Raw genomic sequence first — 14,502 nt, forward strand, 5'->3', positions numbered from 1 at the left:
GCCACAAACAGAGCTAGCCGCCTTGCATGGTCAAGAGCGGATGTCCCTCCTGATTGACGTACGCTTTCTCTGCGCCTATGTTGACGAGAACGCGCAGTCAGGTATGCACAAGAGATAGCACGTGTAGAGCCAAAGAGCAGTCCTCATGCATCACAGCGTGGTGCCGCTCGGGTGTGTTCACGACCGGCTGAGAGCGAGGCACACAAGCAGCGAGGCCAGGGCCATGGCCGAAGAGAGGGGACCGGCGGACGCCGAGGACTCGATGTAGTTGTCGATGGGCTGCAATGTCTTGCCGGGGCGCTTCTCGGGAATGCGCTTAGGCGTCGGCTTGTGCTTGGGCGCAGGCGTAGTTGGCGCAGGTTTCCTGCGTGAAGGGCCGCGGAAAAAGAAATAGAACGGCGCTGTCAGCACATCAGCGGTCGAAAGAGGACGTGTACCCCTTATAAAAATTGTCTATCGACAGTCTATAGACTTCTTATAGACTCTATTCCCTTCCCATAAATATTTTTGTCTACTCAGTCTGTAGAAAGTCTATACAAAAAAGTCTACTAAAAGTGTATGGCCATAAACCTATAGATTGTCTATAGACTGTCTGTAGGATTTGTATTGCCTATAGACTGTTCTCTTGGGTTCTTCTATAGAGTGTCTATAGACTGTGTAGACAGAACTCTATGGACAGCCTATAGACTGTCTAAAGAAGTTTTTGTGAGGGGTCAGAGGCCTGATTGGATGCAACTATCAAATTGCTGCTCACAGTTGGCCACAGTCAAAATCTGCTAAAGACCATTCAATTTCTTTAACTTGGCATAACCACAGCTCGATTTTTGCTAAAGCTACTCCAGCCGACATGCTGCTAGTACCTGAGGTAAATGTTTCTCATGCTTGCACATTCCTAAACTTGCGTACACATAAAATACAACTAGGGTTCGTCTGAGCTTCCACAAGCCATTGAGGATATCTGCAAATGGTCGAATGGTGCGAATAGCTTGTGTGAGTGCTTACATACCCATCAATTCTGGACAAAAGCATTTTTCAACGGGAGAGAGTTAATGAGCGAAATTTTTTATGCACTGCAAGATTTCGCTACAAAAATCAGTACATCCGAAGATTTCCCGTGAGCAGGCTTGCGTTCTTTTATTATTCACGCTTTTGCTGTCATCAAAAACATTCCGCATTGTATTTTTTTTTATGGCAGTTTTAACATTCTCGATGCGAGCTACGGAAGAACTTTAAAAGACAACTTTTGCTACGCCACGGAGGAATGGACAATTACATTCAATGTTTCCGTAACAGTAGCTCACAAAATTCTAATATACAAAGTTTTCGTCCAAGAATACAGGGCATGAGTTCCGCGTGAGTATAAGCGGAAATTTACAACATGATGACTTTTTTACGCGCAAAGCTACCTGTTGCCAAAAAGCGCCATGACACAAGGTGTCTACTGAAGATGTGCGGTCAATGACCCATTTTCCAAGCATTTCACCCCAAAGAAGTCGAGCACCAGGCCATAGGAAAAGTTGTACCCGTTGTGTCACCGGTGGGCGACTCGCGGCACTGGGGATCGAACCCCACACCTCCCGCATGCGACGCGGCTGCTCAGACTACTATGCTACCGGTGCGGTCCAGTTAACAACAGTTAAGAGGTGGCCTTTCAATAGAACAACGCATTGATAAAAATAATATTTAGCTTTGCCTTTGCTCACAAAGGATACCCTGCGTCTCTATCTTTTTTCTTCTGTCTTTTTTTCAATGCTACGAAAGTAAAAACGCTTTCCTTACTCAGCTCAAATGCAAACAACCAGTCGAGCTTCAGTGTTTGTCCCGGAAGATCTGATGCGAGGAGTTTGAACAAATTTTGCGGCAAATACACGGCCCCGAAACTATAAGTAGTTCCCTTGTGCGGTTACTGCTATGGGTGCAAGCAAAAAAGAAAGAAAGAAGAACATTCTGCACTTGAATGTTCTAACAAAGCTGCAGAAATGGCTTTATACTGGCCACGAGAGTTCCCTGACGCCGAGAATCTGGTCGCCAGTTAGGCAACTACACTGAGTCGTGAGCGTGCGGGTGGACTAGGCATCGAACTAACTGCTTCTTATTTTATGAACGCGGAAAATTGCAAATCCAACCGTAGAAGCAAGAGAAAACAAAAACACCAACAAACATCCCGTGACGCCCAGCTATATATGGCTGATTATTGCCGCAGTACGCATCCTTTAACAGTGCCACAACCGCGGCGTTTACAGCCGAGCCTGCGGCAGGACGAATGGTAACTGGCAACTGTTTTCAAGGCTGCGATGTTGCACAACTGCTCTCACTCTAATTTGTTTTCCGCGAATTTCACACTCCAGGAAAAGGGACCTAAATCTCAACGGCATAATGCATGTATCTCTGGAGCAGCAGGCTACCGCACAGCTCTGGCGTAAGATTGAGGACGAGTTTATTAATCACCGGATAATTTAGGTTGAATGCAGCAGTAGTGCTCGCGCTATTGGTTGTTTGGTTACGCCCTGAATGCTGGCCTGAGAGTGATGAGAAACCAAGAGCCCGGCACGCAACAAACTCTCCTGCAATTTCTTCCTACGGACAGCCAAGGCCACAATGATGCGTTTGCAGGAAGTAAGCGCCACCACACGCCGACTTTCTGCGAATCTGTCGTTCGAAAAGGTCCGTTTCGATCTCAGCAAACGCGATGTGGCGTGTCGAAAGACTAGTTTCGCAGACAGGCGCGCTTCTGAAGGAAAATAATAGTAAGGAAATCTCCCTAAGAAAAGGAACGCTCAATTGATGAGGTCCTATAGATAACAAAATGGAAGAGTAAAAACGCCTTCTACCAAGAGTTGCTGCGCAGAACTGGAAAACTTAGTGAGCAGGGAAGGAAAGTGAGACAAAATCGCACACAGCTATTAAGTTCGGGACACTAAATAAATATCTGTTATTGAAATGAAAAGGAGAGTTTTGCTGCTAAGAACATATCCTACCTAAGGCTTACAGTCTTTATAATATTGTGCATCGCGTTAAAAAGTAATTCGAGCAAGTTCTGAACGCGTCACATCTAAAGTAGATTTTATGGGAAAAAAAACCTCCAGCCTCTCTGTTTTAAGTGCTTAGCTGCTGCGTCGTTCATAGTAATTCTGGGGCAACTAGCAGGACCAAGTGTAACATTTTAATCTGGCCAGCTGTGCGCAAACGCTCCTTCAAGCACAAAGGCGCAGATTCATCGCAAATGTCTTAGTTTTCTTCCTGCCACAGCTTACGAATTAGACAAAAAACGAGATCTACAAATAGAATCGTTTATACACCGGGTCTCACAAGCCGTCCTTCTCTAAATGCGTGCAAAGGTCATTCTTTAAGAATGAGTGAGTATTATGTTAAAAGGAAGACTTCTCCGCGTGTAATGATATCTTGCATGCGAATCGCCAACGAGCAACAATGGATGGAAAGCCTGAATAAACTGCCCTCGACACTCATTATGCGAAATGTCCTCTCGTAGCCACTTTGTGCAGCCAGCAAACGATGTTTACAACATTAGAAAAGCATACGCTAGTCTGGACGTCATGTTGACTTTCCTAATCGGGAAAAAGGACCCCAGAAACGTCGTCTTTCACTCATAGGTTGCATGGCAGTGAGTTTTGGGACCAACTCTTTCAACAACTGAGACACTGGCATCATTTTACAGGAAAAAAAGAACTCCAGCTAATATATCGCTTTCTAGACGAAAACATGTTCTTGAATGGATGCTAATGAGTAGTTGCTCTATTATTCTCGTCTATACTGACTGTTTCTCCCCTGCACAGTGTATTGTGAATAAAGCTGACTACAACTGCTTATCATAATGTTTACATTGTATCTCTTGCTTAGCTGTGTTTGATGTTATTGTTGTCAGTAACTTTGTGTTCAATGATTCCGTAAGCTCACTCGGCATTTACTAAATATTGCCATGACTTCCGACTTCTGGAACGCTAAAAGTTTGACAGGAATCATCTCACGGAGCCATAGCAAGCAGCTGTTTTGCACGCAGATGTTTAAGTGCGCAGTACTGGGCCCCGTATTGTCACAAGCACCGTTAATGCACTGAGCACAGTTTGGTTTCTCTGCCCGCGGCCTTAAGAGAAGCGTATGCTAAAATTGCAATGTCCACCCCGGCAACACATTAGGATACTGAAGTAAACTAAGATGCAAGCGCGAAATCTCACCTCTTGATGAGGTAGGGCTCCCAAAGGTGACATTTCTTGGACCTTGGTCCGTACGCGACGCTATAGTCGTTGGGCTTGAGGACCACATAGGCCTTGCTCTCTTTAGTATACTTGGGCCACTCCATGTCGGTCTTTGGAATCTTTGGTTTCCTGCGACAACAAACAAAAAAACAAGGTAAGTTTTATCTAAAACTTGACACAAACATACACAGACACAGAGCAAACAATATGCTCAGCAATTTCGGGCACCTTGCCGCGTAAAAGAAGAGAGACAGCAAAACAAATGACATAAAGCCTCAGGAAAGAAGACGTGCAGAGATAAACTGTGCGTTTTGAAGTTACGCCGGTGTGTCTAATCAAGCGATGCTTTCAGGTACGGCTGAAGTCTGGCAGGGTGTCTGCAGGCTAACACAAGGAGGATGTGAAGGCCCCTAACGCGCGCAACTTGCGTTTTTCACACTCCCCGTTCTCAGTGAATGCCCCACAAATACACCTTTTCTCACCCTTAAACAACGCAACCACCCCCCCCACCCCTTCTTGTGCGCTGCCTACGTAACTACGCGAAGTGGGCTTCTCAGGCATGCTAATCGTCTCGGTAAGTAAGGCGAACACTGACAGGATGTGCTTCACTATCACAGTGAGCAATTTAAACCTGCCATAGGGTAACGACATTGAGGCGACCGCATTAAATTGTATACGCGAATGCGTAAAACTCATCTCACGAACCGACGCCAAGAGTAGGGGGAATGCGAGGAAAACATGAGTAAACGCATCTTCCCGCCCCCTTGACCCCAGTGGCAAAAGGGAAGGAGTGAGATTGAAGGATAAGTTACTCCAAATTGCGAGCTTCGTCCGGTAGACGCAAGACCATTATTTTATTGTTATTTTACGGCTGCATCTAAAAGGCAATGCGCTTTCCCGTCGGCGCAGAATAATATCTTAGCAGCAGGGCTTGGCGGGCATTGGCTGATACTGAGAGTACGTTTCATCTCTTACCGGAGTCTACATGAATTCATGGCAGTGAACCCAATGGCAGACTTCATACACGGCGCGGGTTAAGAAAATTATTTAGAGAGCGTAATTTCCAAGAAGTGCTCTTGACCCCCTCACCCGTACACCCTACAGCATGAAACACCGAAAATGTGCAGTGAAGACTAGTGGAAGACTCGCATTGGAGGCTATGTGTATCCGCTCTATCCAACAATAGAAAGATATTGGAAAATCTGAATTCCAGACTTGCTTTCATTCATCGCTCACGCTCCGAAAAGCGGTGCTTGATTCTAAGCAGGAAGGGCTAGCGATACATTTCAGCTAAAGAAATGAATTAAATCGACGAAAAAACTATTCTGTTCTTTCTCAACTCACCCCGTCCAGCAGAATTCGCTCAGTGCTCGGATGAGCTCGTCAGAAAAACCCAGCTCTTGTGGCGTCGTCGAAAATTTCACTCGCATCAGTTCACCGAACGAATCATTGTGCTTCTCCAAGATAACCTTCTTGTCTTCCCTCACTGTGCCCAAGAAGAAAGGCAAGTCGTCGTTGTGGGTCACGGAGACCCAGTCGCCCCAGAAGCTGTAAGATGGCCTGTGCTGAAAGAAGTATCGGAACACCGATACATTCTGTCTGAGGGCTGTCTGAGCGAACAAGTCAGCGGGACAGGTGAAGCTTAGGTCCGTGACGAACGAGGACAGTGCTCTGAGCCCCTGAGTCTCCGTAAGTTCCTGGGAACTGCCAAAGTAGGCACTCTCAAATTGCGCGCTCTTAGATAGACCGATGTTGAAGAAGTTCCGAAGGAAGAACCTGAGAATTGTTCGGCCATCGACAGATCCCCTTAGCCACTTCAGCTTGGAGTGCATGGCAGAGACCAGTACAGCACCGTCGTCCTGAGTGCTGCCAAGGAAGATGTCTTTCACGTTGAACCGAGCTACGTCCAGGTCTACAGGACTGTGTGGAAGGAACGAGTCTCCGTAACCAGGAAGAATGGTGATGTACCGAAAGGACATGCTGCTTTCCACGTCGCGAACCAATTGGCTGGCATCTGCCTTCCGAAGGCAGTCCAAGGCAGCGTCGACCTTCTCTTTTTCCGAGAGGTAAAAATTTGTGCAGTTCATCGCGGTTGAGATGGACCAGAAGTTCTCGTGCTGGTTGATGCTATCCGTAAAAGCAAGAGTGCCCGCCGTTCCGCTGAGGAGTACGGCCCTCTGGAACAGACCCCGGCTGAGATCGGACATGATATGGTAGGAGACAGAGACTGCTCCGGCACTCTGACCTGCCAAAGTAATCGCCTCGGGGTCACCTCCAAAAGCATGCGCGTTCTTGTGAATCCAGCGCAGAGCCTCGACCTGATCGTACAGACCCATGTTGCCTTCAGCTCCAGGCACCGAAGCGTTCAAGAAACCCAACGGGCCTAGCCTGTAGTTGAACGTCACGTAAATGACGTCGGAACGCGCGGCGAACTGGAGCCCGTCGTACAAAAACAGCGAACTGGAACCCCAGGAGAAAAGTCCTCCGTAAACGAAAACGAACAAGGGAAGGCTTTCATTGCACGAATGACCGAGGGTGTCATTCTCACTGCCGCTACCGCAGTCACGCCTTGGCACCCAGAGGTTCAGAGTTAGGCAGTCCTCAAGCGTGCTGGACATGTCCATTTTGGCATTGTCAGTGACGACAAAGTCGGTCTGGGTGCAGCCCGGGTGCATAGTTTGCGCACGAAACACGCCGCTCCACGGGGAAACGGGTAGCGGCTTGAGAAACCTTCGCTCACCGACCGGAGGCTGCCCGTAAGGAATACCCAGGTAGGCGTCCACGTCTCTACCGTTGGCGCGAAGTCGCTTGCCGACGACATCGCCGGTAGTGGTCCGTACCGTCGGCGTATCTCCCTCCAACGCGCTTACCGACGAAATGAAGCAAATGGTCAGGACGAAGACTGAAGCCAGCTTCATCGTCAAGACGAGCCTCGCTTGCCTCGACGCGTGAACGTTCTCCGCCTCCTTATGCCCGGCGCGACCTTGGCAGAGCGCGCACGTGCAAAATTATCACTCCCGCTAGAGTGTCAGACAGGTGGCGCACGAGAAGTGAAAGCTTTCTCCGACGCTAACTCAGGGCCACCGCCAACAACTCGCGCGCAGACGGACGTCGCGTTGAGAGAATGGCAGGCCCGCACTCTTGGAGGATCAGCCCACTTTATGCGTCAAGCTGGTTTCACCCACCGTGCCGCAAGGAACGCACCCGCCCTGCTACTGCACCCCCAAGGCAGTATATATAAAGCACTTCCACTCGCGTGCCCGCTCCCTCTCCAGCATGGTGCCCTCGGGAATGCAGCGATGCCCCTTTCATCGCCTCCTCCGGCCGGTCGGCTTGCCCCTCGGGCATCGCGACGGCGCGCGGGTCACTGGCCACGCTAGCGGCTGTCAAAAGGACACAGCTGTTATTGGAGTGCACCCGCGGCCTTCGAAACGACGTCATTTTAGGCACACTTCAATAACATGGAAAAGTTTGGTCCAATACCATATGGAATCAACTCAGAGAGCATATTAAACAACTTTGTGGGTGGATCAGATAGAATTTTCAACGCGATTTATATATGTAAAGACCCCAGATCACGTTCACTTAATAAACTCTATCGGAAAAGAAAGAAAGAAAAAAGAGAGAAAGAAAAAGAAAGAGGAAAGAAAGAAAGAGAAAAGAAAGAAAGAAAAAAGAAAGAAAGAAAGAAAGAAAGAAAGAACGGAAGAAAGAAAGAAAGAAAAAAAGGAAGAATAAAGGAAGAAAGAGAAAAGAAAAAAAAGAAAGAAAGAAAGAAAGAAAGAAAGAAAGAAAGAAAGAAAGAAAGGAAGAAAGAAAGAAAGAAAGAAAGAAAGAAAGAAAGAAAGAAAGAAAGAAAGAAAGAAAGAAAGAAAGAAAGAAAGAAAGAAAGAATGAAAGGTACTGCTAGGAAATGAGAAGCCATTAGTCAGAAACGCAAATTGTGTATGAATGCGATGTTTTCTTTATATACTGAATAATGTGGATTGATACTTAAAATGAACAAAGATGGCTATGAAACCATGCTGCAATAAATCTGGATGCGCAACTGGGTTGAAAGCAACCACTGACAAACATGTCAGCCTAACAGATAATGACACTTCCATGCAATTTTTGTGTGCGTTAAGCCCAGCAGAGAGTTAATACCCCTTTCCTTTTGCTTCAAAGTTCTTATACATCCTGTACTTTGCTCCAATTAGTTTACTTGACGTCTCTTCAGCAGTATCATACTTGAAGCACAACGCATACCATAATGAACAGTATCTTCATGCTAGTTAGTCTCAGATCTTATTTTAACTATGTATTACCTAGTCTTCTGCGCCTCTGGTTTTATCCCTCGTTAGCCTTTAAAATTATCATCTAGCTTGCTGGGGCGACTGTGTCTCTTTCGACTCGAAGCACACCAAGTGAACGGCGTGGCAAGCTAGCAAAACCTGTGCTCTGCAGGTTTAATTATCCGGCCTTGGAAGGCACTTGATGCAAAACGTCACATGAGGAAAATAACACAACATCCCTTGCTGATTTCACAATTTCCAATGCGCACTATAAATCTTTACGGAATAAATACATCATCTTCAGGCCAAGTACGAACGAATAAAATGAAAGGTCGACTTTTAAAAGAAGGCTGCAGAAGGCGAGAGCCCCTCTTCAAAATAAAAAGGCGCCATCAAGGCCGATTGCACAGCATAGAATTTCTTGCTGCGGAAGATGGTAAACAAAGAATAAAGTGGAGAAGGTTGTGACACCCTGAAACCTGGTATGCGCGTCCGTCCGTGCTTGAACTGGTGTCCCGATGTCTCCGTTCCAAGAGAACCGCGCCGACAGATCTGTCAGATGGGCTACGTTTAGTTTCGCTTTTGAGACGTTCCGTTTCCAAAGCATCCCTCGGTCACGGTAGAAATCGCAGGCGTGTCCCTGACATGGCCTCGACGGCTGTGTTAGCCCCGCCTTCGCACTCTGAAAATCTTCATGCGCTTCTGTCACACTTACTCCGAGGCCGGCTGTATTCAAGCGATAGCTGAAGGGTCCCGAATTCTAGAAAAAGTGACGTCGTCGGCGTTGACCGTTATTGGCCGTGTGCGTGAGCGAAAAATCCAGGATTGGTCGGCTGGTGCTGGAGCGCAGCTCACCGGATGGATGAATGGAAGATAGGAGCGTCCCCTTTGAAACGGGGTGGTGGCAGTCGCCGCCATGCTCGGCGTTTTTTTTTATTATTATTTCTTTAACGGTAATATAAATTGGGCTATAAATTGCAGCAGTGGCGCCGACATGTGGACGTCACCAAAACTAAAACGTGTAAAGCTGCAGCACCATCTCCAGCGGTAACGCGGTGGAAGACGACACAGAACCGGCGCGGTATGTGTTCGCGCCGAGCGCGAGCAGTGACCTTGACTGAACAAATAATTCTTCTGTCCTGACAGATTTGCACTCAGCTGCGGCCTGTGTACGCCTCGCACTCTTCTCAATAATATAATTCCATGTTGTAGATCTGCGTTTTACTCGTGCTTTTAATTGCATCGCATATCATGATGCCCGCTACATCTACAAAGCTTTCGCGTCATAACTTTAAGGCAGAGCTTAAGTGTCCCCCCCAATTTTTAGCCACAATGACTAAGTAGGGTTGAGAGAACCTTTTGAATATTCGAAAAAAAAATTGTGCGTCCGAATTCGGCTTGGATTTGAGTCTCACTATTTGTTCCATTATGACGCGTGGGCAGTATCGAGAACCATTTTACACCGGCATGTTGTTCTTTTTTTTCATTACATTTTTAGTTGCCAAAGGTCACACCCGGACCAGGTGCTCCCAGTAGTAAGCTCCGAATTGATTTCGATGCCAAAATGAAAAAAAAATTAAAATTGGTTTCTGGGGAAAGGAAATGGCGCAGTAACTGTCTCACATATCTCGGCGGACACCTGAACCGCGCCGTAAGGGAAGGGGTAAAGGAGGGAGTGAAAGAAGAAAGGAAGAGAGAGGTGCCGTAGTGGAGGGCTCCGAAATAATTTCGACCACCTGGGGATCGTTAACGTGCACTGACATTGCACAGCACAAGGGCGCCTTTTTGCGTTTTGCATCCATCGAAACGCGGCCGTCGCGGTCGGGTTCCAACCCGGGAACTTCGGATCAGTAGCCGAGCGCCCAAACAACTGAGCCACCTCGGCGGGTTGGTTTCGATCCCAACAGGCACTTCTTAGCATGCCCAAACATCCGTGTCTACAATCGCCAACGACGTTCAATCGCGCCAACCAGGGACTCAATGTCGACTTCGCCATTCATGCGCAGCCAGCTGGTGACCTTTCATTTTCGCAGTCAAGACAGCTGGCCACGAACTGTGGATAAGAGGCACGAATCGATAGCTTGTGCGGAAGATTCTTTCAAATATTCGTACGTAAACCGCCACCACACGCATTGATTTCTTCTCATTAGGAGCCGCTTTCGTCAGTGCGACTGCAGTGCCATTGAAACAGCCGGATGATGATATCCGGTTATTATATGAAAACATCTTTCTTTGTGTGGTGAGCGCAGCAAAACATTTTGCGAGTAATGAAATATTGACATGAAGGTCATATTGTGTACGCCATGTATACACTTATTCAAGGTTAAGTACAAACTGTGCGTTTCATCGAATCGTTACACAATAAGAGGCGAGAGATGCAGAACAGCAATTAACGCATCGGCGTTATCTAAAGGTTAAGAACTTCTTTTTTGCCCCAAACTAATGTATTCGACAACTATTTGCTTCAATACTTGTCAGTTCATCGGATTATACGCTTCGAGCAAGAAGTGGCTCTTGTCTCGCTACGAAGATACGCCATCCTCCGCACAAAAGCACACTGTCTCTTCGCTTCTAAAATTCGTCGCTGAAGTTTGTGAAAAGCCGTACTTCGAAATTTTACCTTGATCATACTATTAAATGCTGGCAACCTATAAGGCCTCCCAACAAGCAGCGCGTGTCTGTCATAGCGAATGTTGTCTCTATGTGTAACATCAGGTTTGCTTGAAAAGAAGGAGACTGAAGTAGACTAAGGATGAAAGTAAACACTAGAAAAGATAAGTAAAGTGACTAGAATGATCAAAATATGGCCTTAGTACAGCTAAAGTTTTGTTGAGGAAAAAGGAACATTCAGTTCTCTTTCGCAAGAATAGATTACATCTTTTTTTTTCCTTTTCGGTTATTTGATAGAAGCCAAAAACCACAGTGCGTAAAATACATTGCTTTCGCAGCCTCTTTCTGTTTTACCCGCAAGAATTCCGAACTTTCTTGTCGCCTTGACAAACCTCTCCGATGAACCGACGCGTGCCCGAACTAAAAACGAGAGTTGCGTCAGATCCGCTCACCCAGTTTTGGTAAAACTCGCCAAAGTGTCGACCAGGTCGTTCGAGAACAGCGACTCCTTCCAGAGAGCGGAGCGCAAATCGGCCCCCTTCGCTGCCTCAGATGCGTTCATCAAGAGCTTGTCGGTCGTCGCCAGGAAGAAAGGCAGCTCGTCCATGTGCGTAGCCGTCACCCACTTGTGCCACATGCTGCGCGCAGGCCGGTGCGTGAATTCGTAGCGCAGTAGGGTGACGTTGTTGTTCAGCGCGGACGTGGCGTACAAGTCGGTGCCGCAGTCGAACGCGCCTTCCGTGATGGGCAGTGAGAGGTTCTTCTCGATCTCCCACTGCTCGTGAGGAGCGCCGCTCTCGTCGAAGTAGAGGTGCGAGTACTTGGCGCTGGTGGCGAAGTCGACGTTGAAGAAGCTCTTCACCGTCACCCTGAACACCGTCGGCCCGTCCAGGTTCCCGTCGAGCCACTTCAGCTGATCCAGCATCGCGTACACCAGGTAGGCTCCGTCGTCCTGCGTGGTGCCCAGAAAAATTTCCTTCACGTTGAACGGGTTGCCCTGATCGAGCGGGCTTCGCCGCAGAAATGTGTCCCCGTAGCCGGGCAGGATGGTGACAAACTTGAAGGGCAACGCCTTAACCGTCTCCAGAGCCAACTTGTGCGCGTCCCATTTGCGCATACAGCGAACGATCTCGTCCCTCTGGGCCTCTACCGGGAGTTTGGTGTCGGCGCAGCCCAAGTGGTAGCTCAGCGTGCGGAAGTTCTGGTGCTGGTCAGCGTGGTCGGAGTAGGACAGGGCCTGCGGCGTGCCGCTGAACAGCACGGCTCGCCGGAACAGTCCTCGGCTCAGCTCGGACATGATGTGGTAGCTGACGGACATGCTCCCGGCGCTGTGGCCCGCCAGGGTGATGGCATCGGGGTCACCGCCAAAGTGCTTGATATTCTTGTGGATCCAGCGCAGTGCTTCGAGTTGATCGAACATACCCATATTTCCCGGAGCTTCGGGAGAAGACGCGTTGAGGAAGCCGAAGACGCTCACCCGATAGTTGAAGCTCACGAAGACGACCTGCGCCCGCGCCGCGAACGCAAGTCCGTCGTACACCCCCAAGGCGCTCGAGCCCCAAACGAAGAGACCGCCATAGACGAAGGTGAACACGGGCAAGAGGCCGCTGCCGCACGATTCGTTGTTTTCACCGTCGTTGCAGTTGCGTCGCGGAACCCATATATTGAGGTAGAGGCAGTCTTCGGAAGTGTCCTCGATGTTGATGTTGACGCTTCCGGGCAGTTCGAAGCTAGTCTGCACGCAAGCCTTGGGTTTGCGCACAGCTTGAAGCGTTTCCTTCCAGGGTGACACGGGCTCAGGGGGCAAAAAGCGGAGCTCACCTACGGGTGGCTTCGCGAAAGGTATGCCCCAGTACGCGTCGACGACAGAGTCTCCACTGCGAAGTGTTATTCCGGCGACAGGTCCTGAGTCCGTGCTCACTATCGGTGCCCTGGAGTCCCCCTCTACGACGTCCGCCTCGGCGCATGGCACACAAGAGATGACGACCACGAAAGCAACAGTGACAAGTGCGGCGGCGACTCTACGGCGGCGGCAGACTTGCCGTTCTTCCGTCGCCCTCATGAGCAGTCGCGGAAGCCACGAGGCGGTCTGCATGTCCGTCTGGCTCCGTTCTCGAGCTGGCTTTGTTCTACGGGACACCGCGGTTTCCCTCTTCTTCTAAAGTGCCGATAGATTCAGCAGCTATTAGCGAAGCCGAACGAATCACGCAACGACTTTATCCCAACCCAGCCTATTTCGTTGTTAATGCGATCGCCCGGGGCACCACGTGCATAACTGCGGGGTCCTCCTGTTGGAGAGGGGGAAAGTACGAGCACCCGTAGTTTGTGTGTTTGTCTTCTTGGCGCGCCACCATGCGGACAAGCGGCCGGCGGACGCTCGCCACGGTTCGTTTAGGCCGTAACTTGAGTGGCTTACTTCTTTTTTTGCTTCCATCTTTTCCCCTTCCTTTTTGCAGCTTAAAAAGACTCCATTAAGGTCGCTCGGCGAGGTCAGCATGATCGCATGCTCGCACACGGAAACCCCCGCGCCTGTGAGCCACCTCAGTGGGCCGCCTTTGCGCGCGCAAAGCATAATCAGGTGTCGCTAGCGCGCGGCCCGACGACAACGCAAGTCGAAGCCCGAGCATGCGTGGCCGTAGGAGGGCGTACTATGCGATTCGGGAACAGCAGTGCGGCGGTAGGAATGGGCCCTAATTGTCCACAACCATTCATCATTGTCCTTCTTGTTTCTTGTCATGTTTCTGTCGCACGGTGCGCCTCGAGCGAGTGGCGACAGCCAAGGCGAAACGTTTTAACCTGGATTCAGAGAATGAGCGACGGACAAGTCGTGTTTCTTTCACTGTCTCAAGCTGCTGAGCCGCTATAAGCGGCACAGCGGCGGAAGGTTAGGTACAAAAAGCTTCCGTCTGTAACGCGCGCGCGTCGAACGAGATCAAGGTCAAGTGGTGTATGTGCTTCATTTCCACGCCGGGGCGGTCGAGGAAGGCGAGAATGGTGGTGGCTGAATGCTGATTCTTTCCGCTGCACTCGTTGTTAAGGCAAGCCGAAAAATAAAACGCGTATGCCGCGTTCGTTTCTGGAAACGGTCGCGCGCATATTTCAGGGCAAACAGAAGCAGTTTATTTTGTTTTTCAGCTCACGAAATAGCATGATTTCAAAACGGGGGAAAAACTTGGCGGGCTTTTACCAAGAAGCAAGCCGTCCCATAATATCAGTTTCCGCAAATGCTAAATAACGCCGCATATCTGAAAGCACCGGGCGTGTTTAATGTGGCAAGGATACGGCCCCGATGTTAAAATTAGAATTAAAGATAAGGAGAGAAAGGTACAAAGAGAGAACACAGCGTTTTCGCCTTGGTGCCACCTAATTCTATACTGCCACGCGAATTCGCTTCCCATGCTCAA

General features: G+C 49.0%; 1 protein-coding gene across 1 annotated transcript in view; it reads right to left on the reverse strand.

Moving 5' to 3' along the window:
- LOC144094483 (uncharacterized) overlaps positions 1-13,965 on the reverse strand; it is a 48,948-nt gene extending 34,983 nt beyond the window's left edge. The window contains exons 1-3 of the mRNA XM_077628410.1: positions 11,551-13,965; positions 4,194-4,343; positions 182-364 (exon numbers count right to left, since the gene is read on the reverse strand). Of these exons, the coding sequence (XP_077484536.1) occupies positions 182-364; positions 4,194-4,343; positions 11,551-13,193 (1,976 nt within the window). The 5' untranslated portion in view covers positions 13,194-13,965. The remainder of the gene's footprint in view (positions 1-181; positions 365-4,193; positions 4,344-11,550) is intronic.
- Between the last annotated feature and the right edge of the window lie 537 nt (positions 13,966-14,502).

The sequence above is a fragment of the Amblyomma americanum genome, chromosome 6 (assembly GCF_052857255.1).
Source record: "Amblyomma americanum isolate KBUSLIRL-KWMA chromosome 6, ASM5285725v1, whole genome shotgun sequence".
Lineage (NCBI taxonomy): Eukaryota > Metazoa > Arthropoda > Arachnida > Ixodida > Ixodidae > Amblyomma > Amblyomma americanum.